This window comes from Panulirus ornatus, chromosome 6, assembly GCF_036320965.1.
Source record: "Panulirus ornatus isolate Po-2019 chromosome 6, ASM3632096v1, whole genome shotgun sequence".
NCBI classification, from domain to species: domain Eukaryota; kingdom Metazoa; phylum Arthropoda; class Malacostraca; order Decapoda; family Palinuridae; genus Panulirus; species Panulirus ornatus.
Window position 1 is genome coordinate 41,757,714 of NC_092229.1, and position 27,628 is coordinate 41,785,341.

Consider the following 27,628-nt stretch of genomic DNA (forward strand, 5'->3'; position numbering starts at 1 on the left):
CTTTTGCACAATCCATCACTGATTCCCTAAATACATCCCATTCCTCCCCCACTCCCCTTACTTCCATTGTTCTCACCTTTTTCCATTCTGTACTCAGTCTCTCTTGGTACTTCCTCACACAAGTCTCCTTCCCAAGCTCACTTACTCTCACCACCCTCTTCACCCCAACATTCACTCTTCTTTTCTGAAAACCCATACAAATCTTCACCTGAGGATTGGCAGAATGCGTGCATAGTGCCATTGTACAAAGGCAAAGGGGATAAGAGTGAGTGCTCAAATTACACAGGTATAAGTTTGTTGAGTATTCCTGGTAAATTATATGGGAGGGTATTGATTGAGAGGGTGAAGGCATGTACAGAGCATCAGATTGGGGAAGAGCAGTGTGGTTTCAGAAGTGGTAGAGGATGTGTGGATCAGGTGTTTGCTTTGAAGAATGTATGTGAGAAATACTTAGAAAAGCAAATGGATTTGTATGTAGCATCTATGGATCTGGAGAAGGCATATGATAGAGTTGATAGAGATGCTGTGTGGAAGGTATTAAGAATATATATATGGTGTGGGAGGCAAGTTGTTAGAAGCAGTGAAAAGTTTATATTGAGGATGTAAGGCATGTGTACGTGTAGGAAGAGAGGAAAGTGATTGGTCCTCAGTGAATGTAGGTTTGCGGCAGGGATGTGTGATGTCTCCATGGTTGTTTAATTTGTTTATGGATGGGGTTGTTAGGGAGGTGAATGCAAGAGTTTTGGAAAGAGGGGCAAGTATGAAGTCTGTTGTGGATGAGAGAGCTTGGGAAGTGAGTCAGTTGTTGTTTGCTGATGATACAGCGCTGGTGGCTGATTCATGTGAGAAACTGCAGAAGCTGGTGACTGAGTTTGGTAAAGTGTGTGAAAGAAGAAAGTTAAGAGTAAATGTGAATAAGAGCAAGGTTATTAGGTATAGTGGGGTCGAGGATCAAGTCAATTGGGAGGTAAGTTTGAATGGAGAAAAACTGGAGGAAGTAAAGTGTTTTAGATATCTGAGAGTGGATCTGGCAGCGGATGGAACCATGGAAGCGGAAGTGAATCATAGGGTGGGGGAGGGGGCAAAAATTCTGGGAGCCTTGAAGAATGTGTGGAAGTCAAGAACATTATCTTGGAAAGCAGAAATGGGTATGTTTGAAGGAATAGTGGTTCCAACAATGTTGTATGGTTGCGAGGCGTGGGCTATGGATAGAGTTGTGCGCAGGAGGATGGATGTGCTGGAAATGAGATGTTTGAGGACAATGTGTGGTGTGAGGTGGTTTGATCGAGTAAGTAACGTAAGGGTAAGAGAGATGTGTGGAAATAAAAAGAGCGTGGTTGAGAGAGCAGAAGAGGGTGTTTTGAAATGGTTTGGGCACATGGAGAGAATGAGTGAGGAAAGATTGACCAAGAGGATATATGTGTCGGAGGTGGAGGGAACGAGGAGAAGAGGGAGACCAAATTGGAGGTGGAAAGATGGAGTGAAAAAGATTTTGTGTGATCGGGGCCTGAACATGCAGGAGGGTGAAAGGAGGGCAAGGAATAGAGTGAATTGGAGCGATGTGGTATACCGGGGTTGACGTGCTGTCAGTGGATTGAATCGGGGCATGTGAAGCGTCTGGGGTAAACCATGGAAAGCTGTGTAGGTATGTATATTTTGCGTGTGTGGACGTATGTAATACATGTGTATGGGGGTGGGTTGGGCCATTTCTTTCGTCTGTTTCCTTGCACTACCTCGCAAGTGCGGGAGACAGCGACAAAGCAAAAAAAAAAAATATATATATATATATATATATATATATATATATATATATATATATATATATATATATATATATATATATATAACACAGCGACAAAGCAAAAAAAAAAAAATATATATATATATATATATTATCCCTGGGGATAGGGGAGAAAGAACACTTCCCACGTATTCCCTGTGTGTCTTAGAAGACGAATAAAAGGGAAGGGAGCGGGTGGCTGGAAATCCTCCCCTCTCGTTTTTTTCTTTTTTTTAATTTTCCAAAAGAAGGAACAGAGAAGGGGGCCAGGTGAAGATATTCCCTCAAAGGCCCAGTCCTCTGTTCTTAACGCAACCTCGCTAATGCGGGAAAGGGCGAATAGTACGAAAGAAAAAGAAAAAATATATATATATAAATGACTATATACATATAAATACATAACATACATCCACAGATATACATATATACACATGTACACATTCATACATGTTTGCCTTTATCCATTTCTGCCGCTACCCCACCCCACAGGAAAACAGTAAGGTAGTGCCAAGAAAAAACAAACAATAAAAGCCACATTCATTCACACTCAGTCTCTAGCTGTCATGTGTAGTTCACCGACACCAAAGCTCCCTATCCACATCCAGGCCCCACAGACATTTCCATGGTTAACCCTAGATGCTTCAAATGTCCTGGTTCAGTCCATTGACAGAAGGTCAATCCTGATATACCATATCATTCCAATTCACTCTATTCCTTGCATGCCTCTCACCCTCCTGTATGTTCAGGCCCCGATCTCTCAAAAGCTTCATCTGTTTCCTGACACAACCTTTCAGACAGAGGAAACAGTGATCAAGTATGATCTATAATACACATATATTTTTTCATACATATTCGCCATTTCCTGCGTTAGTGAAATAACGTTAAGAACAAAGGCCTGAGCATAAGAGGGTAAATCCTCACTTGCCTCCCTTCTCTGTTCCCTCTTCTAGAAAATTAAAAACTGGAGGGAAGGATTTCCAGCCCCCCACTCCCTCCCCTTTTATGACAGGACGGGAATACATGGAAAGTATTCTTTCTCCCCTATCCCCAGGGATAAATAAGAGGAGAGATGGGTCTGAACAAGACAAGATTTGACTGTGTATATAAAGTTATCGCACAGCCTTGTCGTTATCGAGCAAAACAAACACAGATGGAGTCAACAACTGAGCAGATGGTCGCCAGTACTGCCTACATCATTAGGCAAAGAGGCCACATATTGGCCTTGTTTACCTAGAAAGAAAAAAGTATCATATAGTAAGAATAATGTAAAATAACCCGTGGCATGTATCATGAGTATAGCTGTAGGTTAATCATAGAAATTAAATTGTACGGGACATGTCATCATAGCAGTTTCCATGTAGGATCACGCCATATGCAAAAGTTTATTATTTACGGTGCTCCATTAAGTACATACAGTGATACAGTTTCAAATAAGGTCATCACGAAAATGTATCGAGAGTGGAAGTGACAAAGGGAAGTGGGAAGTTGACAATGTGACATAGCAAAGTAATTAAGCAGGGAAACTGAAATAATCGCCTTGGCAACCCAATGTGATTTCAAGTCACACATACATTCTTCAAAGCAAACACCTGATCCACACATCCTCTACCACTTCTGAAACCACAGTGCTCTTGTCCCAACTGAGGCTCTGTACATGCCCTTACCCTCTCAATCAATACCCTCCCACAAAATTTCCCAACAATACTCAACAAACTTATACCTCTGTAATTTGAGCACTCACCTTTATCCACTTTGCCTTTGTACAATGGCACTATGCATGCATTCCGCCAATCCTCAGGTACCTCACCATGAGTCATACATACATTAAATAACCTTACCAACCAGTCAACAACACAGTCACCTCCTTTTTTAATAAATTCCAATGCAATACCATCCAAACCTACTGCCTAGCCGGCTTTCATCTTCCGCAAAGCCTTTACTACCTCTTCTCTGTTTACCAAATCATTCTCCCTAACCCTCCCACTTCGCACACCACCTTGACCAAAACACCCTATTACTGCCACTCTATCATCAAACACATTCAACAAACCTTCATAATACTCACTCCATCTCCTTCTCACATCACCACTACTTGCTATCACCTCCCTATTAGCCCCCTTCACCGATGCTCCCATTTGTTCCCTTGTCTTACGCACTTTATTTACCTCCTTTCAGAACATCTTTTTATTCTCCCTAAAATCTAATGATACTCTCTCACCCCAACTCTCATTTGCCCTCTTTTTCACCTCTTGCACCTTCCTCTTGACCTCCTGCCTCTTTCTTTTATACATCTCCCACTCCTTTGTATTATTTCCCTGCAAAAATTGTCCAAATGTCTCTCTCTTCTCTTTCACTAATAATCTTACTTCTTCATCCCACGACTCACTACCCTTTCTAATCTGCCCACCTCCCACGCTTCTCATGCCACAAGCATCTTTTGCGTAAGCCATCACTGCTTCCCTAAATACATCCCATTCCTCATCTACTCCCCTCACATCCTTTGTTCTCACCTTTTTCCATTCTGTACTCAGTCTCTCCAGGTACTTCCTCACACAAGTCTCCTTTCTAAACTCACTCACTCTCACCATTCTCTTCACCACAACATTCTCTCTTCTTTTCTGAAAACCTCTACAAATCTTCACCTTTGCCTCCACAAGATAATGATCAGACATCCCTCCAGTTGCACCTCTTTTATGATATCATTTTCATAATGCACTTCTATTTATGATCTCTCTCTTGGTACCTTCCATTTAGCAGTATTTTTCTTTTGTATTAGCTCAGTGATTATTTGTCCTAATCACTTTAAGTAAATTTCCATGTTTACTATTCAGTTATTGACTCTGAAGACCTCATTTCAATTTCAGTTCAAAATCCTTTCAATGATTTCTCACCAGCCTAATTTGTTGTGGTTAAATTTTCTGCCACTCAACCTGGTGCTGTCCTCTGTTGCTATATCATATTTGCATTCATTCATTCCCACATGATGTGATTTCTACAATACTGTGATTTGAAAGAATTGTGTCATTCATTTCAATAGAAGAAATGTGTCATACAATTACTAAAAATACAATCTAACATATTGTTTCCTCATGTAAATCCAAGGTTTATCTGGATTGGGCTCACTGATTAACACATTAAACATTCATCTGCTTAATCATTACTCTTTTCTTTGTTAAAGTATTTACATCCATACTCTAGCCCCTTTCCTGCTGGTTAATAAAATTGCAATTAAAGCCCCCAGCCCTTATAATCACCGAATCTGGTTTCTCTGTTCACCTCAACATCTTTTTCAACTTATGGTAGAATTTCTTGAGGCTCATTTAGATATGTTTTGGGGATGTGTATATTAGTTTACTGAATTTTAAGCTGGAACACTAACTACAATTAATTCACATTTATTCTGTCTCATCTTCATTTTCTGCTTTCCTTCTAGATTAATATGGACTTTTACTACACTTCCTTGTTTGAATGTGGTTCTACTTGCTCTGAACATTTCAAAATGTGTGAAGTTTACTTCATCTTTGACAAAGCTTCTGACAAGTTAATTAGGAATGTTTTGCTATCCCTCATCTATTTACCGATGATTAACTTTGATTTCAGAATTTTCACTTGTCAAACTTTGTATGTTTACAAAGTATACCATCAATTTAATGGACTAATGGGGGAAGGGCTGTCCATTACTGCTGACTGTCTTTTTAGTCAAGTTCTTATACACGTACAAGTGAAGACATATAGTGTATATATAGTACTGTATAATGTATAACTAGGTCAGTGAGCAGCCATCAACCAGGGAGGTATATTACCAGTATTACCTACCTGGGTACTAGGATGGTACATGACAACTACATGGCAAGTCAGCACTTCAGTAGTTGTAAAGCTGCACTGCTTTGGCCCAGGAAGCTGTCTTCTTTCTGCCTCACTCACATGGGGACTGCTGGCATTCTGTCCACAATCATACAGTCTCTCCTTGTCATACATAATACTTGACAACATTTACTTCACACAACTCATTTTTTGTGACTCTAGATTTTCCTGTGGCGAGTACTATGTGCCACCCCTGCCTTTTGGCAAAATGGTAGGAGCAATAGACAGTAATATGTAGGAACATCAAACTGGAGCATTAAGTAAACCTTCTAGGTAGAAATAGCTGGTAGGAGCATTAGCTGGGAGCATTAGGTAGAAGTAGTACGTAGGAATATTACACAAGAACATTAGGTACACAAATTAGGTAGTAGTTGGTAGGAATATTATGTGGGAAACTCTGAAAACACTGCAACAGAGTTGCCCTCTGCCAGTGGCCTGTTAAAGGTGAGGCACTAAAGGCTAAGAAAAGGCACTAGAGTTCAAAAGTTATGGAGACTTTTGCCACGGCCATGCCTTTGAGGGAGTTCTCAAAGGGAACAGGTGTCAGAGATACAGGTAGATGAAGAATGAAAAATAAATGAAATTACAGATTAAAGTACAGGAACAAAATAGATAATGAACTACTTAGTGTTTTGATCAACTAACCTGCTATGTCTGGAATATCTTGATGAAGTTGTAAATTGCCATGGGAACTATGAATAAAGATTATTCAGAGTCTGGGAAGTACAAAATGATTCTCCTCTTGCTGCTACTTACATCTTCCAAGCTTACTCACTGCAACATGCAGTTTTAGATGAATACTGACACCACTTGAGCACTGCTACATATGCTATGTATCAACAGCCTCTTCCAACTGCTCATTGCTAGCAACTATTATATGACTCCCAGCACCAACAGTTGATCTGCTTACTGCTGCACCAACTTCAAGCTTTAAAACAAATCATCAGTGTTTTCCTTTGCTTTTCCTTATACCCAAAAATTTGCCTCTAAAACCATACTTGTCACACATGCAGGCAATAGAAACGTCACACTAGACCTTCTTGAAAAGTTCTAATATCTGATTCAATGTCACATCTAAAATTCTTTTTTACTACCCCTAAGACCCATGATGGCTGTCACAAGTTCACAATAAGTGTGAAAAAGAATGCCAAAAAACTGTTTTGTAGCTCAAACAGGACACCAAAGGCACACACAAGAATACAAATGCTTCCAAGTGAATGCCTGTAAACAAACTGGGTCAGTCATGGGTTAAGCCTGGGCATGTGGATATGCCACACACATCTACTGTGCATACGTTGACCAAAAGCAAGTCTAGAAGATTCAAAAGGAATCAAGACAACCAGATCTTATTTTGACTTCAGGGACATAATTTGGCATTGTCGGACTTGGTCCGTTATTTCTGGAACTGTTAAATAAGGGGATTTATGGTATACATCATATTCTAAGGGTTTATCTCTTTAATCCTTTGTCCAAAGTATTTCTTATTAATTGTACCTTTACTCAAGCTGTCATCAGTCTTATGTGAAGCTAATTCATTTGTTTTTCAAAGTGGGTGTTCTTTACCTCAATCATTTGATTTCATGCTGTGCTATTCCCATTTCTACTTGGACTCTCCTTAACTGGTTCTCTAATGAAAAGAGTCCAACTATTCTAGTGGGTTCCTGTAGTACAGCAGTCATAATCTAGCAAGTAATTGTTGAGTTTCTCAATTCATCTCATTTTAATTTCTCATGTTTTCATGTGCTTGCTAATATTGATTCATGCTGTCATTCCATTCCACTTTTCTGTTCAATGCTTGTGAGTAATTTCTATTATATTTTGGCATGTCTTGGTTTCATTTTTGAGAGGCAATCTCCTCCATATCTTTTCTATACTGTGTTCTAGTACTTTCTCCTTTCATTAGTTATCAAACAGATTCCATCTTTGTTCAATTCTTCTTATAAATCTATTTCCATCTCTATGCTGATAACCTATTCCTTTCCTTCCTCCATTTTCATTGTTCTCTACTTTAACTCTTGTATTTTCCTCATACTGCACTGTTATTATGTTTATATCTACATTTCTCCTTTATCTTACATTCTTGATCATTCACTAGGGAAAAGCAAATATATGCTTAGACTGAGCTGTGAGTGCATAAACATACATTCATATCCCCATTTGCATAAACAGTATTTTTCTTATCTGCAGAAAACTGCTGGGAATGCATATATACAGTCTTTCTTATCACAACATTCTCTGATATCAACTCTGACATCAAAAGTTCCAAAACAAAGTGCTCTTACAAATCATTTTTTGAGAGGTGATTATACTTGCATTCACAAAAGTGTCCGCACCCATCTTTTAATTACTGTCTGTATGTATTACTGCCATTCATTCTATTTAATGGTGTCTCTTCATTTTCTTAATTTCCTGTTTTGTTTATACCATCTAGAACTTAATTCTTGTGTTCTTATTTCTCATACTATTATCATTTTCATCTGCACTTATTGTGTCTTCAAGACATTTCTCAATTTTCCTATGTTTCATGTCCTAAATCAATTTTGTCTTTCACCTAGACTGTCATTTCCTTCATCCTTGCCTAAACTGCATACTTTGTCTTTTACCTGCAAGAATGTAATACAGTGCCATAAATATCCACCATTTTCATCATATATTTCTTCTACTTGGCAGTCATTGTTTTCTTGTCCAATTCTACACACTTTGTTTCTGTTACCATGTTTGTCCACTATATATATCTTACACTACTTGTATATGCAAGGAAGACAGTTTTCAGTTTTTTGTACAAGTACTGCACACAGTTTGTGCCTCTTGGTTATCCTTGTTGGAATGCATGTTTTCTTTTCAGTATGCCTAAATGCCTTCTGAATTCATACTGAATACCCAAAACTACTTAGACTAATATTTCTTTATTTTCATAACATTCTAACAGTCCTGCAACTTCATGATCTTCACTAAAAACTGCTTACGAATCAATAATCCTCCCCTCTCTTTTTTTTTTTTTTTTATTTTCCAAAGGAAGGAACAGAGAAGGGGGCTGGATGAGGATGTTTCCTCAGAGGCCCAGTCCTCTGTTCTTAACGCTACCTCGCTGACGCGGGAAATGGCGAATAGTATGAAAGAAAAGAAAAGAATCAATAATCGCATCATTTACATTTGCAAGATCCCCCTCAATCATTTAGGTCCCATGCTGACTCAAATTTTCCCGTTTCAGTACAATTTTATAACACAGGAGGAGAAGGCACACATGAGTTCTGGAAGAATGTTTAATTGCAAAGATTCTAAGTGTTTCTTATAAAAAGAATGTTTAGATGATTGCAGGAGGATCTGATAATGGTCCTAATGAGTTCCTCCCAACTTACTTTAGCATTCAAAGTGAGAACAAGGCACTTTGTGACTAATTAACCTAGAGAAGCCTAGCTAAATAGTGAGTGGCATTGGGTCTCGAGTGAGGGTGATGTGCAATAGTGCAATCTTTGTAATGATGGTGGTGGTACAGTTTGGCAAACTGTTAAGGGTATTCTATGTTCTTAAGAGTGATGAATTTGGGAAATAACTGTCAACAGACAACAATGATGGGACACTGACATATTTCCATCATGCAAGTACATCCATCTGACAATTACATATGGATGAGAAACCACAAGGGTCCCATCCTTGTGCCTAGCAGGACACCATAAATGAGGGCTGGAAAAGAAGGAATGGCTCCTTAGAAGCACACTGCTTGCTGGTGCTAACTAATTAAGTCTAAGTCATAGAATCAAATTTCACTAAAGCCCATGGTTAATGTTTTTGATATACAAAGTCTTAAGATGACTAAGCAGTGAGTGGTAGAGGTTATCATATCAGCACATTGCTGAAATTCTATAAAATTTGCCATGTCCTTTTACACCCAACCAAATTAAATTTTCATCAGAGTAAGCTGAGAGTCAGGGTAATGGTATTATGTTATAACTCATGGCGAGATTGTGGGCTCGTTGGTTTTGGTAAGAAATATGATGTCTTCCAATAGCATGGCACTTTGACCGACGGAGGGGAGCACTGATGATGCAGCAGAGGGGTAGGATACTTATATGCACGTAATCATGTAAAATAATTATGATGCATCATATTACTTTTCATAAATTTGAACTATACAGTAATTCATGGAAATGTAAATAACAGAGGCACAAATTTTTCCTAATATCTCTCAAAGAAACCATAAAAAATAAAAGTTTCTGTACTGTAAAAAGGCAAAGTGTACTGCTAAATACATAGGCATTCATACATATGTAAAGCTGTCACATGATGAAATATTCAAAACTCTGATATACAATTATTGTGAAATATAGACCATCTTTGGTAATAAAGCATAAAACTAAACCTACATTATACATTTCTAACATCACTTGGGCTTACGTAAATTTGTATCCCATTTTGAGTGGTGCAGGTGCCTTCTTACGTCCACGCTTGTTACGACCCTTCCTACGTAAAGTTGGTGTGCCACTTCTTGAGTTATCAGCATTAGAACCACTTCCTACACTTGAAGTATCATCCTAGTAAAATGAAAATATCAGTGATGTAACATACATGTGTACAGGTAGAAAAATCTCAAAATACCAAAAATTCTGCCTCCTTAGGAGGACAGAGGTTAAATTTGACTCCACATGACCACATTCACTTCTCATTCCTTTCTACTTATATTTAGTACTTGTTTTTTCTTTATCCTATTTTCAGTCTTATCATTTCACACTGACAGTATCAAATGGGTATAAATCCTTTTTTCAGAAAATAAGCAGTAAATCTAATGGTAGAATTTATTTGAAAAATTTCACAAAGAACAATTGACAACAAAATCCATAAGACCAAATGCATGCTACAGCATAGCTTTCCATATATTCTGCACGTACAATACATGTAGACTTTTTATAAAGTTCCAACTGGCATTCACAATGCTTGCCAGGTTCTGTGTAGGCAACCCTAATTCATCAAGCTCCATTGCAGGGTCAACTAATGCAGCCTTTGGCTCGCACATCTTTCCTCAGATGAAGCACCAAGTCTTGGTAAGAAATTCTGGATCCACATACCATTCTTCAAAATATGCAAACCAAATTGAGGATTATGAAACAAATTCCCATTGGCCATTACCTGGTTTCATTTTCTTAATGTGGTATAAAGTCATTTTATCAAGAATGTCTACACCAACTTTCATGGCATTGTAGTACTTCACTGCTCAAGCAAGCTTTTTTGAATGGGATTCATTCATCTACTTAACTTACCCTATAACCAATTTCTATGAAAGATTTACAGTGTTGGATAAGACCTTTCTAAAGTCTCATGCAGCTCAAGGCTGTGCTACTTACAGTTAAGGGAAAGAGTAGGCTACTTTGGAGTAAGAGGTTCTTTGACAAGACTGTCTATCCAATGATACAGCGTTGCCAAAGAAGGGATGGGATCCATTTACTGCAACAGTCTTATGCATGGTACTGAGAAGATACACAATCTTTATTTTTAGCCTTGTAAATTATCAGATATTGGACAAATGGGAATTTGCAGACCAGAGTAAAGAGGCTTCCCTTTCATTATAGCCTCTCTGTCTTCTGATAGTCCCCTGAATAGTAATTTTCAAGTTTGAAATTCTCAGCTAATTGTAAGCTGGTGATCAGTGTGTTCACTGTCATATGGAAACTTTTTTAAAGTATGGTTTCATGAGTGTTAAGCATACATTAACTGGAAGAACATGCACAGAACTTCAACTGAGATCTTTACCCAGATAAGGTTCTTTATTGCTTAAAAAAAATCCAAAACTCCACTCCAAATTTTTCTGGCTTTGATATCATGTACCACTTAGATGCACATCACAATTTGCAAGGAAACAACTTTTTCATCAATGGTGAGATTAAAGTTTGCCTATGATAATTTTAGCAGTTCAGTAGGAGTTCCAGGTCTCAGATATAAGAATTTATTCAACTGCCCTCTATCTCTAGGGGTTGCAGATGGTTGAATCTCAGGTGCTTCACAACCAATTCAAACTTATTGTGTTCTAAAATATAGGTAGGCCCACTCTTGTTCCATAAATGTTCCTAGAGTATTCTTTCAACCAAAATTCCATCAGCAATTTGGAGTACTAAGAATATTTCTCTAACTTCAAGAGCAATGTCAAAATTGTTGCCATCAGGTTTTCCATGAATTTCAGTAACGTATCAAGTGGATCATAACATGCTCCATCTGGAAACAACCACATTGCACTCAAAAAGCCTGTTCACTTCAATAGTTTAGTATGAATATGGCATACAACCAGTTTTCTGCTCAAACACATTTTCTCTCAGTGATTTTGCCTTGTCTTTGTGTTAGCTGCGGTTCGAGTCTGAAAGGAGAAAAACTGGAGGAAGCGGACAAAACAGCTTATGAGAGAACTGAAGAAGGTTTACCGAAATGGTTTGGACACACAAAGAAAATGAGAGGAAAGTGGATAGAAGTGGAGAGAACAAGAAGGGGAAAACCAAACTGGAGACGGAAGGATGGAGTGAACAAGATTTGAGTGACTGGGGCCAGAACTTGGAGCTTGAATATGCATGAGGGTGAAAGGTGTGGACAGAATAGAGCAAGTTGGAATGACGTGGTTTACAGGGGTCAATGTGCTGTCAATGGACTAAACCAAGGAATGTGAAGCAGCCAGGGTAAACTATGGGGCCTGGTTGTAGATAAGGAGCTGTGGCTTCGGTGCATTGCACATGACACTAGAGAATGGAGGTTAGCAAATATGGCCCTAATTCAACTGCTCCTGGTGCTACCTAGCTAATGAGGGAAATGATGAAAAGTAAGAAAAAATTAATAAAATAGAAATTGTAAATAATACAAAGAAGTTACCTTCTAAATTTCAATCATTATCATCACCACTGTCACAATAAAGATCTTTCACATGCCACAAAAAATATCTTCTTGTGCCACTTATGGCATACATGCCCAGTGCTGCCAACACCTGGACTATCTTGATGTACTAACTCTGTATCTAAACTGAAAATGTATGATGCACTGTATAACAATGGAAATCTGTGCTTCACATTAAAACACTGGGCATGGACTAAGGATGTGTAAATGATAAATGGAGGTTGCATGGACCTGATCCAGACCAAGGAATTGGAAGCGCAGTGATGATGTTAGAATAAGTAAGGGCGAGAGGGGTGGGAGAGAGTTTGCTAAAAAAAAAATAATATTTCTTTCTCATTTTTTGTTAGGGAAATGAGTGGTTTAAACGTAAGACTCCTGGAAAAAATATATGAGAAAACAAAACATACATGACCTAACCTTTCTTTATCTTGCATAAGAATTCTCAATAGCAATCTTTAGATGGAATAAATGATATCTTAGTACTGTCATTTTTCAAACACAAAAGTGGGCCATGGTAATGAATGTTCAAACAATCCTAGTATCTCTGACATCATTTTCTGAAGAATTTTGACCAATATAATGGAAAAATGAATAAAGGTAATTAACTGAATAACCAGAAAAAAACATAAAAAGTTGATTTCTTAAATATCAGAAAAATAATCTCTTTGCTGGAATTAGATTCATGAATCTGGAGTACAACAAAAGAAACAACTCCCCTCATACAAACCCTCCAGAACAGAATCTTATCTACTTTTTCAAACCATCTGATAAAGGGACAGTGATGAGAAAAAAACTCTTCATTTATTGGTAAACCTGAATCTACAAAATGACAAAGGCAAGCATATAATTACCAAATCAACACATGAAAACAGTATAAACCTCCTCATACGACACCCACCGGAAACGAGTCTTGCCATTTTTTATGAATAACAGGAATTTTCAAAACTATCAAAATATCTTCTCCTGTACAGTAAAGGTAAAATAATAACCACATTCACCATTTAACCTGATCTATCTTAACAGAGGTAAAAAAATAAATCTCAAAAAGCAATTCAACTTTATCAAAATAAGTTGTAAGCATTACTAACTTGCAAAACCTTTTCAAACTTTATTTCTACTTTTCAAAAAAGGAAAAGTTACTGGAAATATTGTAAAATGGGCAAATTAGCAAAAAGAGAAAAATAATGATTCAGTTTAACTATAGAATTATGCAAGTCCTGCATGATAATGGTCTTGGATTCCACTGGTATTTATGACCAATACTCAAGCCCCGACAGCAGCAGCGGGTTTTTTCTTCTTCGCCTAATAGGGATTTCATGTTTTTGTCATATGTTATAAAAGACCTTTTGAATATTTTGTGTCATGGCTATATATGAGAACCTCACCTAACTTCCCCACATATCTGAAATCTAACTTCTTTATGATGGTGGGGGGGGGGGGGGATGTTATTCAGTGTGTGGCAGGGTGGCGTTGGGGGTGAGTAGGGGCAGACAGTGTGAATTGTGTGCATGTGTGTATATGAGTGTGTCTGTGTGTATATATATGTGTGTACGTTGGGATGTGTGGGTGTGTATGTTTGCGTGTGTGGACGTGTGTGTGTGCATGTGTGTGGGGGTGGGTTGGGCCATTTCTTTCGTCTGTTTCCTTGCGCTACCTTGCAGGCGCGGGAGACAGCGACAAAGCAAAATAAATAAAAAATAATATTGAAAGAAAAAATAATGTGGTTATTGTGGTCTCAAGTTTTGATCTAGTTCCTAGGTTGCTTGGAAGATGTGAAAGTTAGCTTCTGGTAGACTGCTCCATCCTACCACAGAAAATGTGGGCTCAATTACTTAAAAGCGAAACACTTAAAATAAAACTATGGAAATCCCATCTAAGACCCCACAGCAATGAACAATTACCTCATCTTTAATAGTACCTGAGGAATGTAATTAACAAACCAAGAGCAGTGCACATTCTCACCATGTGGTGGAAAAGAGCATAGGTCAATATCACTGATTTATAATATAAAACACTGAAGATAAGGTGAACCTTGGATGCCAGAACTTAAGTAGGGTTTTCATAGGTTGGCGAGTTTTGAAAATGGTTCTTCCACTGTAATATTATCAATCCCTAAACAATGGGTATGATCAAGCAATTTCAATATGGCAAAAAAAAATTCTTTTCCTGTATAAAATGACAGATTAGCATTTAATAGTAACAAAAAGTACATAATGTTATATCAAATACCTTTGCAACAGCCTGGTCCAGTGCTAACTGAGCATCCGGAAGGGGTGTGAATGACGTGTATGACAGCTCCTAATAAGACAGGAAGACAAAGGACATGAGGATTCTTTTTTCCTATTGAGCTGGTTTTCTGAGTATACTCTTATTCATACACAGGCACAGTGTTCGTGGAAAATAACATGAACAGATTTAGAAATATTACACCTTTCACACTAACATTCAGTGTAAGGGAAATTAGCTGGCAAGTATGGGGAGGAAGTTTCTTTATACTGGCCAATCTTCTCTAATTTCATACATACTCTTCCTAAATACACAGGCACCACACTGATAAATACTTGAATAAAAGTAACAATATTATACCTTTCACGCTTATAATCATAAGTGTATACCTGGTGCAGACTTCAGTAGTCTTCACCCCTACAGCTTGGGTTTAGCCCAAGCTGATCAGGCTGGAGTCATGGTCCACAGGCCAAATTATCCACCACAGTCTGGTTGTTACGGTACATCTTGTAAATACTTATCCAGGGACTTCTTAAATTTCTTCATTCTGTATGACCCAAAGTGTTTCTGATATCCACAGGCAATGTGTTGAATAGTCTTGGGCCCCAGTTACTTAGGGCATTTTCTCTTTTTGTGCCTACTGCATCTTTTGATTTTAGGCGTAACATTTTACAGTCCTCCATGCCTGTTATGCCAATAAAAAGTAATTCCCAAGTGAAAGTCTGGGTATATGCTTTCAGGGATTTTCCAAGTGCATATGAATATGTAACTGCTACCTAAGTTCCTGTGAGAAAAGTCTTGGTGTTTTCAGTCATCCACAGAAGTTCAGCACCTTTACAAGTCAATATGAGTCATGAAGGATCTCCAAATACTTTTTAACACCAAAATTTAATCCACCTTGTATGGTGATGTCCATGTTCTATTCATGGCAGTATCAATGGTCTGAAAAACATCACTGGTTTATCCACTTATCTTGAAGGTCCATATCCTAACCACCTTTGAAGCAGCTGTTGCCTTGTCTTGTTTAGTGAAGGTAAAGTTGTGAGACATTACTATTACAAAGTTTTTCACACTGTTCAACTGTAATACAAAAGTGCCTCTTATTCTGTATCGTTCTTTATGTCTTTGATTTCCAAGTACTGGAGGAGATGGAGCTTGTCCCCTTTGAAAACCACATTGTTTTCATTTGCATAGTGGAAGACTTTGATTCAACCAGTCTGTAAAGTACTTTCTCAATGTTTTTCTCTGGTGAGATTTTCATACAGGTACTTACTAAGCTCCCTGCCACACTAGATGCACTCCTATTCTAGCAAAAAACACCGAGGAAAAAGGAAAACTTTCAAGTATTTAGTGGTTTCCTCATAGTGCTTAGCCCAATTCAGTCGAAATTATAAGTTTTCCTGACAACATGAAAGAATGAACCCTTTAATTCATCTTTTCCTAGAGTAACCTAAAAATTGTGGGAAACAGCGAGCAAGTATGATATAAAGTAAAAATTTCATTTATATGATGGGGAATTACACTTTTAAGAAAAATTTTGAAATTTTTTGATGTTCTCAAAGGGTTACTAATCTATTACCATATATATCTTATAAGTTACCTGGGGGCCAAGTTCCAAACAAGGAAGTTTGGACTTAGTCTGGTACAGTACTGGTAAATGAATTTTCCTACGCTTAACTATAAACATATATGACATTCTAGTATCTTCTGTAAAGAATACAATACCATAATTCATGTGTCAACTAAAGATATAAAAAATGAGGAATGGAAGGGTTGCAAGTACTGATCCACGGGAGACTGATTTTTAATATGGAAACACTAGAAATAGCTTGGTTCACATGTTTTTAGCTTGGAGCAGTCTATGAAGGCCTTCTATCCCAACTGCCCAGGCTTGGCCAAGGATGCTTGGTTGGGGTGGTCGTCGACCTAGCTGTTGGAAGCCATGGCCTGTATACCTAAGGAATCATTGTAATCATTTGTCCAGATCCTTCTTAATTTTGTCTACCATGAATCCCACAGTGTTCTCTCTTTTCATGTATATACCAGCCTTTGGACTTTTGAGGCAAAACCCTTCATGTGTCATGGCAGCTAGGAATTATTTCTAGATACAAGTTGAGGGCCATGCCTTTTAAGATTTTCCCCAGAACAAAATCATGCAATATCCAGTGCTAACAATGATGCAGGGCTAAACTTACAGACTGTCGAAAAAGAACAAAGTTGTGCCCCTAAAACACTTGCAAACCTGAATTTTCTTAAATCACATGAAATGATGATACACTGCTATCCAGGGTTGCAGAAACTAATTCAATTGAAATGTAATCAATTCCAGAAGTATTGTAACTGTAATTAAAAATAAAACCTAAATAATTGTAATTAAGTGATCAAGTAATTGTGAAAGGGGAGGAAAGTGGAACTTGCAATCTTGTAAGAGCAAAGGTGGGCAAGCAGTACTTTTAAAATACCAGCAATAGCTGTTGCAGTACTGGTCCAAAAAAATATTGAGGGTAGCAGTACAATTTACGAGAAGTAAAGCCTGTAGCAGTAGCGGTACTCACTAGCAGTACTTTTTTATTATTAACAGTTTGAGTCCACCCTATTGATCCATGACCCTACCCAAACAAAATCATTAGTCCGATAATAACAAACACAAAACACTATATGAGCTTGAGAACCCTGCAGAGGTGAATAATGCAATTGATCTGTCCCAAAGAGAACAGAGGAGCAAGAAAATCATGCCAGAGTGGATTTCTGCCTTAAAGGAACTTGTGATTGTTCTTGAACCTTTTCATGGGGCCATGGAAGTTGTGAAGGGGCAGAAGAAGGTGACCATATCTCCTATTGCACCAGTGATTCAGGGACTTAAAACACTCCCTGGAGAATCTAGTTCATAAATCACAACACCTAATTACAATACTGTGAACAACTGGCCAAAGTCCTACTGGACTCTGTGAAGAAAAGGTTGGAACCATACAAGGAAATGAGTGATGTTTAAGAAGTGGACCAAGAGCTGGTATTTGTCAAAGAAATGCTTGAAGAATTGGAGGTAGTTCAAGAGGGGTCAACATCAACAACGGATAAAGAAAGTAACAAGGATGATCTCGAAGAAGGATTATCTGAATCAAAAAGACCCAAATTTTTTTCCTTAGTACCAAAATGTTCAACGAAATTCCAAAATCAATGGAGATCAGAGGGTAGCATAGTGTCAGCGAGTTTTTTGTTGCAGTAATACATAGAGGAAAGAACTCTGTCATTTCCAAGTGATCCAATGCCATACTGGAAAGAAGTGTCCCAAACTTTGCATCCACATAATAAACTTGCAAGAAATTGGGTGTACTACTACATCTGCTCCATCAGAGCGAGTTTTCAACATTGCTGGAAATTTTTTTCAATGCTATCAGAGCTCAACTTAGTGTCACTTCCTTCTGTTCAATGTTACTGATAAAGTGCAATAGCGAATTGTTTGAAAAATTACCAGCTTTTTGCTTACCATCTGCAACTTCTACTAAAATGAAGTTTTATATTTGTTTTCAAAATGGGTTGAGACACTTGTTTGAAAAGAAAGGAAAACCATACATTGCAAAAGTAGTGTTTTTTAATTTTTTTTTTTTTCCAAACTGGGGAAATTGTAATCATAACTAAGTGATTTTGTTTTGTAGTAATTGTAAACTAATTGTGTATCTTCCTTGAAGGCTCAGACTGAGGTGTCTGAATGTGTGTGGATGTATCCAAGATGAGATGAAAGGAGAGATAGGTAGTATGTTTGAGGAAAGAAACCTAGATGTTTTGGCTTTGAGTGAAACGAAGCTCAAGGGTAAAGGGGAAGAGTGGTTAGGAAATGTCTTGGGAGTAAAGTCAGGGGTTGGTGAGTGGACAAAAGCTAAGGAAGGAGTAGCACCACCGCTTAAGCAGGAGTTGTCGGAGTGTAAAAAAGTAAATTCTACACTGATGAGGGTAAAATTGGAAGAGGACAGAGAGAGATGGGTGATTATTGGTGCTTATGCACCTGGTCATGAGAAGAAAGATTATGAGAGGCAAGTATTTTGGAAGTAGCTGAGCGAGTATGTCAGCAGCTTTGGTGCATAGAGAAAGGGTATTAGTGATGGGTGATTTGAATGCGAAGGCGAGTAACGTGGCAGTTGAGGGTGTAACTGGTGTACATGGGGTATTCAGTGTTGTGAATGGAAATGGTGAAAAGTTTGTGGATTTGTGTGCTGAAAAAAGACTGGTGTCTGGGAATACAGGTACACCACCGAATTTCAGGCAACTGATGGCTTGGCACCTCCTTTAGTCCAGACACAATTATGCGAGGGAACTTGAAATTACTGTGGCCACCAGACTAGTTTACTGGGCGGCCACAGATAGCATTGTGTGTATGCCATACTTATTTACATTCTTTACACTGCACTTGTTAGTGATGATACCACAATTCTGTAAGATTCTTAGCTTATTTTGCTTAAATTTAACCCTATCTATGGCTTCTGAAACATATGACAGTGTCAGTCGTGGTGTCAAACGTAAACACCAGTCCATATCAATCCAAGATAAAGTAGAACTGTTGAAAAAATGGACCATGGTGTTTTGGTGCATAAGCCGTGTGACATCTAAAGTATTGGTTCATCAACTGTTTATGATATAAAGAAGCAAAGGGAGAAAATATTGATATTCTATGCAGAGTGCAATTCCAAAAAGCATATGATGATCAGAAAAACCATGAAAGATGGCAAGAGTACTGAGCACAATCAAGTGACGATGGAATGGTTTCGACAGCGCTGGAGTGGACTTGTCAGGTAGTATGATAATGGACCAGGCTAAGTTGTTCCATAAAGAACTTAAATCACAACATGAGCATGACTATGGTGAAAAATGGCATTCAAGAAGCCTCATGGAATTTCCATGAATAAAGTGTGTGGAGAAAAGCAGTCTGCAAACCACGAAGGAGCTGCCAAGTATGTGGACGAACTTGCAAAACTTGTTGCTGACGAGCACCTCAGTCCTGAGCAGGTGTATAATGCAGACGAAACTGCATTATTCTGGTGATGCACACCTTGGAAAACACTAACAACAGAAAATGAGGAAGACCCCACAGGATTCAAACAATCTAAGGACAGACTTACCATCTTATGAGTGCTCAAACATTTAATATTTGTTTAACTTAAATTTCTCACAGTCGATGGTACACTTTAGACACATGGAAAATGTACAATTAGTGGGTTAGAGGTGTGTTGATGAATCATTATTAAGTGACCACAGTTGGTCTGGCAAAATGTTAATTCAGTAAGGCTTTGGAACATGGAGTGCCGGAAAATCAGTGGTGTACATGTACCTGGTTTAAAAAGAGAGATATATACATAAGTATACTTATGTTAGTAGGAGAGATGGTCTAAGGGCATCACTAGATTAAGTGCTAATTGATAGGCATGTAAAGGAGAAACTTTTGGATGTTAATGTACTGGAGGGGGCGGCTGGAGAGATGTCTGATCACTATCTTGTGGAGGTACAGGTAAAGATTTGTACAGGTTTTCAAAAAGGAAGAGATTGTTGGGGAAAAGAGAGTGGTGAGAGTGAGCAAGCTTGGAAAGGACACATGTGTGAAGAAGTACTAGAAGAGAGTGAGTGTAGCATGGCAAAAGGCAAGAGCAAATGACATGAGGGGAGTGTGTAGGAATGGGATGTATTTAGATGATTTGGGGGATTCAAGTGAGAAACTGCAGAAGTTGGCGACTGAGTTCAGAAAAGTGTGTGAAAGGAGAAAGCCGAGGGTAAATGTGAATAAGAGAAAGGTCATTAAGTTCAGCAAGGTCGAGGGACAAGTTAATTGGGATGCAAGTTTGAAAGAAGAAAGGTTAAAGGAAGTGAAGCGTTTTAGATATCTGGAAGTGGATTTGGCAGCAAATGGAACCATGCAAGCCAAAACAAGTCACAGGGTGGGGGAGGGGGCAAAGGTTCCAGGAGAGTTGAAAAATGTGTGGACGGCGAGAACATTATCTCGGAGGGCAAAAATGGGTATGTTTGAAGGAATAGTGGTTACAACAATGTTATATGGTTGCAAGGAATGGGCTATAAATAGGGTTGTACACAGAACGGTGGATGTCTTGGAAATGAAATGTTTGAGGACAATAAGTGGTGCGAGCTGCTTTGATCGAGTAAGTAATGAAAGGGTAAAAGAGATTTTTTTTTTTTTTTTTTTATACTTTGTCGCTGTCTCCCGCGTTTGCGAGGTAGCGCAAGGAAACAGACGAAAGAAATGGCCCAACCCCCCCCCCCCATACACATGTACATACACACGTCCACACACGCAAATATACATACCTACACAGCTTTCCATGGTTTACCCCAGACGCTTCACATGCCTTGCTTCAATCCACTGACAGCACGTCAACCCCTGTATACCACATGACTCCAATTCACTCTATTTCTTGCCCTCCTTTCACCCTCCTGCATGTTCAGGCCCCGATCACACAAAATCTTTTTCACTCCATCTTTCCACCTCCAATTTGGTCTCCCTCTTCTCCTCGTTCCCTCCACCTCCGACACATATATCCTCTTGGTCAATCTCTCCTCACTCATTCTCTCCATGTGCCCAAACCATTTCAAAACACCCTCTTCTGCTCTCTCAACCACGCTCTTTTTATTTCCACACATCTCTCTTACCCTTACGTTACTTACTCGATCAAACCACCTCACACCACACATTGTCCTCAAACATCTCATTTCCAGCACATCCATCCTCCTGCGCACATCTCTATCCATAGCCCACGCCTCGCAACCATACAGCATTGTTGGAACCACTATTCCCTCAAACATACCCATTTTTGCTTTCCGAGATAATGTTCTCGACTTCCACACATTTTTCAAGGCTCCCAAAATTTTCGCCCCCTCCCCCACCCTATGATCCACTTCCGCTTCCATGGTTCCATCCGCTGACAGATCCACTCCCAGATATCTAAAACACTTCACTTCCTCCAGTTTTTCTCCATTCAAACTCACCTCCCAATTGACTTGACCCTCACCCCTACTGTACCTAATAACCTTGCTCTTATTCACATTTACTCTCAACTTTCTTCTTCCACACACTTTACCAAACTCAGTCACCAGCTTCTGCAGTTTCTCACATGAATCAGCCACCAGCGCTGTATCATCAGCGAACAACAATTGACTCACTTCCCAAGCTCTCTCATCCCCAACAGACTTCATACTTGCCCCTCTTTCCAGGACTCTTGCATTTACCTCCTTTACAACCCCATCCATAAACAAATTAAACAACCATGGAGACATCACACACCCCTGCCGCAAACCTACATTCACTGAGAACCAATCACTTTCCTCTCTTCCTACACGTACACATGCCTTACATCCTCGATAAAAACTTTTCACTGCTTCTAACAACTTGCCTCCCACACCATATATTCTTAATACCTTCCACAGAGCATCTCTATCAACTCTATCATATGCCTTCTCCAGATCCATAAATGCTACATACAAATCCATTTGCTTTTCTAAGTATTTCTCACATACATTCTTCAAAGCAAACACCTGATCCACACATCCTCTACCACTTCTGAAACCGCACTGCTCTTCCCCAATCTGATGCTCTGTACATGCCTTCACCCTCTCAATCAATACCCTCCCATATAATTTACCAGGAATACTCAACAAACTTATACCTCTGTAATTTGAGCACTCACTCTTATCCCCTTTGCCTTTGTACAATGGCACTATGCATGCATTCCGCCAATCCTCAGGCACCTCACCATGAGTCATACATACATTAAATAACCTTACCAACCAGTCAACAATACAGTCACCCCCTTTCTTAATAAATTCCACTGCAATACCATCCAAACCTGCTGCCTTGCCGGCTTTCATCTTCCGCAAAGCTTTTACTACCTCTTCTCTGTTTACCAAATCATTTTCCCTAACCCTCTCACTTTGCACACCACCTCGACCAAAACACCCTATATCTGCCACTCTGTCATCAGACACATTCAACAAACCTTCAAAATACTCATTCCATCTCCTTCTCACATCACCGCTACTTGTTATCACCTCCCCATTTACGCCCTTCACTGAAGTTCCCATTTGCTCCCTTGTCTTACGCACCCTATTTACCTCCTTCCAGAACATCTTTTTATTCTCCCTAAAATTTACTGATAGTCTCTCACCCCAACTCTCATTTGCCCTTTTTTTCACCTCTTGCACCTTTCTCTTGACCTCCTGTCTCTTTCTTTTATACTTCTCCCACTCAATTGCATTTTTTCCCTGCAAAAATCGTCCAAATGCCTCTCTCTTCTCTTTCACTAATACTCTTACTTCTTCATCCCACCACACACTACCCTTTCTAAACAGCCCACCTCCCACTCTTCTCATGCCACAAGCATCTTTTGCGCAATCCATCACTGATTCCCTAAATACATCCCATTCCTCCCCGACTCCCCTTACTTCCATTGTTCTCACCTTTTTCCATTCTGTACACAGTCTCTCCTGGTACTTCCCCACACAGGTCTCCTTCCCAAGCTCACTTACTCTCACCACCTTCTTCACCCCAACATTCACTCCTCTTTTCTGAAAACCCATACAAATCTTCACCTTAGCCTCCACAAGATAATGATCAGACATCCCTCCAGTTGCACCTCTCAGCACATTAACATCCAAAAGTCTCTCTTTCGCACGCCTGTCAATTAACACGTAATCCAATAACGCTCTCTGGCCATCTCTCCTACTTACATAAGTATACTTATGTATATCTCGCTTTTTAAACCAGGTATTCCCAATCATCAGTCCTTTTTCAGCACATAAATCTACAAGCTCTTCACCATTTCCATTTACAACACTGAACACCCCATGCATACCAATTATTCCCTCAACTGCCACATTACTCACCTTTGCATTCAAATCACCCATCACTATAACCCGGTCTCGTGCATCAAAACCGCTAACACACTCATTTAGCTGCTCCCAAAACACTTGCCTCTCATGATCTTTCTTCTCATGCCCAGGTGCATATGCACCAATAATCACCCACCTCTCTCCATCAACTTTCAATTTTACCCATATTAATCGAGAATTTACTTTCTTACATTCTATCACATACTCCCACAACTCCTGTTTCAGGAGTATTGCTACTCCTTCCCTTGCTCTTGTCCTCTCACTAACCCCTGACTTCACTCCCCAGACATTTCCAAACCACTCTTCCCCTTTACCCTTGTGGTAATAAAAAGTGTGTGGTTAAGAGAGCATAAAAGGGCATGTTAAAATGGTTTGGGCATATGGAGAGAATGAGTGAGGAAAGGTTGACAAAGAGGCTATATATGTCAGAAGTGGAGGGAACAATGGGAAGCAGAAGACCAAATTGGAGGTGGAAGGATGGTGTGAAAAAGATTTTGAATGAACAAGACCTGAATATAATGGAGGGCCAAAGGGGTGCAAGGAATAGAGTAAATTGGAACAATGTGGTATACCAGGGTCAACGTGCTGTCACTGGACTGAATCAGGGCATGTGAAGTGTCTAAGATAAACCATGGAAAGGTATGTGGGGACTGGATGTGGAAAGAGAGCTGTGGTTTCAGTGCATTACACATGACTGCTGGAGACGGAGTGCAAATGAATTTGGCCTTTTTTGTCTATTTTCCTGGCGCTACCTCACTGCAGCAGGGGGTAGTGATGACATTTCCTGTGAGGCAGGGCCGTGCTGGGAAAGGATTGGAGGCAACCAAGTATGAATATGTCATGTGTCTATATGTGTATGTCCATGTGTATGTATATATGTTGATATGCATGCAGTCTGTTGTGGACGAGAGAGCTTGGGAAGCGAGTCAGTTGTTGTTCGCTGATGATACAGTGCTGGTGGCTGATTCGGGTGAGAAACTGCAGAAGCTGGTGACTGAGTTTAGTAAAGTGTGTGAAAGAAGAAAGCTGAGAGTAAATGTGAATAACAGCAGTAGGGTTGAGGGACAAGTCAATTGGGAGGTAAGTTTGAATGGAGAAAAACTGGAGAAAGTGAAGTGTTTTAGATATCTGAGTTTGGAATTGGCAGCGGATGAAACCATGGAAGCGGAAGTGAATCATGGGGTGGGGGATGGGGCGAAAGTTCTGAGAGCGTTGAAGAATGTGTGGAAGTCGAGAACATTATCTCGGAAAGCAAAAATGGGTATGTTTGAAGGAATACAGATTCCAACAATGCTATATGGTTGCGAGGCGTGGGCTATAGATAGAGTTGTGCGGAGGAGGGTGGATGTGCTGGAAATGAGATGTTACTGACAAAGAGGATATATGTGTCAGAGGTGGAGGGAACGAGGAGAAGTGGGAGACCCAATTGGAGGTGGAACAATGGAGTGAAAAAGATTTTGAGTATTCGGGGCCTGAACATACAGAAGGGTGAAAGGCGTGCAAGGAATAGAGTGAATTGGAACGATGTGGTATACTGGGGTCGATGTGATATCAATGGATTGAACCAGGGCATGTGAAGCGTCTGAGGAAAACCATGGAAAGTTCTGTGGGGCCTGGATGTGGAAAGGGAGCTGTGGTTTCAGTGCATTATTGCATGACAGCTAGAGACTGGGTGTGAACAAATGTGGCCTTTGTTGTCTTTTCCTAGCACTACCTCGCGCACATGCGGGGGAGAGGGGGTTGTTATTTCATGCGTGGCGGGGTGGCAATGGGAATGAATAAAGGCAGACAGTATGAATTATGTACATGTGTATATATGTATGTGTGTGTGTGTGTGTATATATATGTATACGGTGAGACGTATAGGTATGTATATTTGCGTGTGTGGACATGTATGTATATACATGTGTATGTGGGTGGGTTGGGCCATTCTTTCGTCCATTTCCTTGCGCTACCTCGCTAACGCGGGAGACAGTGACAAAAGTAAAATAAATATAAAATGTATATGTATAAAAAGTGGTGAAGTGAGGAGATGAAGTGAGTATTTTGAAAGTTCGTTGAATGTGTTTGATGATAATGATAGAGTGGCACATATATGGTGTTCTGGTCGAGGTGGTGAGCAAAGTGAGAGGGTAAGGGAGAATGGTTTGGTGAACAGAGAAGTAGTGAAAGCATTGCAGAAGACAAAAGCCGGAAAGGCGGCAGGACTGGATGGTATTGGATGACTGTGTTGTTGACTGATTGGTAAGGATATTCAATGAATGTATGGTTCATGGAGAAGTGGCTGAGGATTGGTGGAATGCATGCATAGTGCCATTGTACAAAGGCAAAGGGGATAAAGGAGACTTCAAATTACAGAGGTATAAGTTTGTCAAGTATTCCTGGGAAATTATATGGGAGGGTATTCATTGAGAGGGTAAAGGCATGTTTAGAGCATCAGATTGGGGAAGAGCAGTGTGGTTTCAGAAGTGGTAGAGGATGTATGGATCAGGTGTTTGCTTTGAAGAATGTATGTGAGAAGTACTTAGAAAAATAGATAGACTTGTATGTAGCATTTACGGATATGGAGAAGGCATATGATAGGAGTTGATAGAGATAATTGCAGAAGGTATTAAGAGTATATGGTGTGGGAGGTAAGGTGCTAGAAGCAATGAAAAGTTTTCATCAAGGATGTAAGGCATGTGTACGAGTAAGAAAAGAGGAAAGTGAATGGTTCTCAGTGAATGTTGATTTGCAGCAGGGGTGCTTGGTGTTTCCATGGTTGTTTAATTTGTTTATGGATGGGGTGATTAGGGAGATGAATGCAAGAATTTTGGAGAGTGGGGCAAATATGCAGTCAGTTGTGGATGAGATGGCTTGGGAAGTGTCAGTTGTTGTGTGCTGATGATACAGAGCAGGTGGGTGACTCGGGTCAGAAACTGCAGAAGTTGGTGACTGAGTTTGGTAAAGTGTGTGAAAGAAGAAAGCCGAGAGTAAATGTGAATAAGAGCATGGTTATTAGGTTCAGTAGGGTTGAGGGATAAGTTAACTGGGAGGTAAATTTGAATGGAGAAAAACTGGAGGAAGTGGTGTTTTAGATATCTGGGAGTGGATTTAGCAGTGGATGGAACTATAGAAGCAGAAGAGAGTCACAGGGTGGGGGAGGGGGCAAAGGTTCTGGGAGCGTTGAAGAATGTATGGAAGGCGACAATGTTATCTCGGAGAGCAAAAATGGGTATGTTGAAGGAATAGTTGTTCCAACAATGGATTGCGAGACATAAGCTATAGATAGGGTTGTGCAGAGGAGGGTGGATGTGTTGGAAATAAATGTTTGAGTACAATGTGTGGTGTGAAATGGTTTGATCAAGTAAGTAATGAAAGGGTAAGAGAGATGTGTGGTAATAAAAAGAGCATGCTTGAGAGAGCAGAAGAGGGGGTATTGATATGGTATGGTTACATGGAGAGAATGAGTGAGGAAAGATTGACAAAGAGGATATATGTGTCAGAGGTGGAGGGAATGACGTTAAGTGGGAGACCAAATTGGAGGTGAAAGGATTGAGTGAAAAAGATTTTAAGCAATCGGGGCCTGAACATAGAGGAGGGTGAAACGCATGCAAGGAATAGAATGAACTGGAACGATGTGGTATATCAGGGTCGACATGTAGGCAATGGAGTGAACCAGGGCAAGTGAAACATCTGGGGTAAACCATGGAAAGTGGGGCCTGGATGTGGAAAGGGAGATGTGATTTCGGTGCATTACACATGACATCTAGAGACGGAGTGTGAACGAATGTGGTCTTTGTTGCCTCTTCCTCGCACTACTTCACATGCTCATGGGGGGGGGGGTGCCATTTCATGTGTGGCAGGGTGGTAATGGGTATGGATGAAGGAAGCAAGTATGAATATGTACATGTATACATGTATATGTCTGTGTATGTATATGTATGCATACATTGAAATGTATAGGTATGTATATGTGCATGTGTGGGTGTGTATGTATAGACATGTCTTTGTGGGTGGATTGAG

The 27,628-nt window shown here is 39.7% G+C and overlaps 1 protein-coding gene across 5 annotated transcripts in view; it reads right to left on the minus strand.

Annotated features, from left to right (window-relative positions):
* LOC139749163 (polycomb protein EED-like) overlaps positions 1 to 27,628 on the minus strand; it is a 139,748-nt gene that overhangs the window by 108,557 nt on the left and 3,563 nt on the right. For 3 of the 5 annotated variants that reach the window (XM_071662817.1, XM_071662818.1, XM_071662816.1), the window contains exon 2: positions 10,040 to 10,176. In XM_071662817.1, coding sequence (XP_071518918.1) covers positions 10,040 to 10,056 — 17 coding nt within the window. In that variant the 5' untranslated portion in view covers positions 10,057 to 10,176. Of the gene's footprint in view, positions 1 to 10,039; positions 10,178 to 14,740; positions 14,810 to 27,628 lie in introns of those variants that run through there. The other 2 variants (XM_071662815.1, XM_071662814.1) reach the window with 2 other exon arrangements.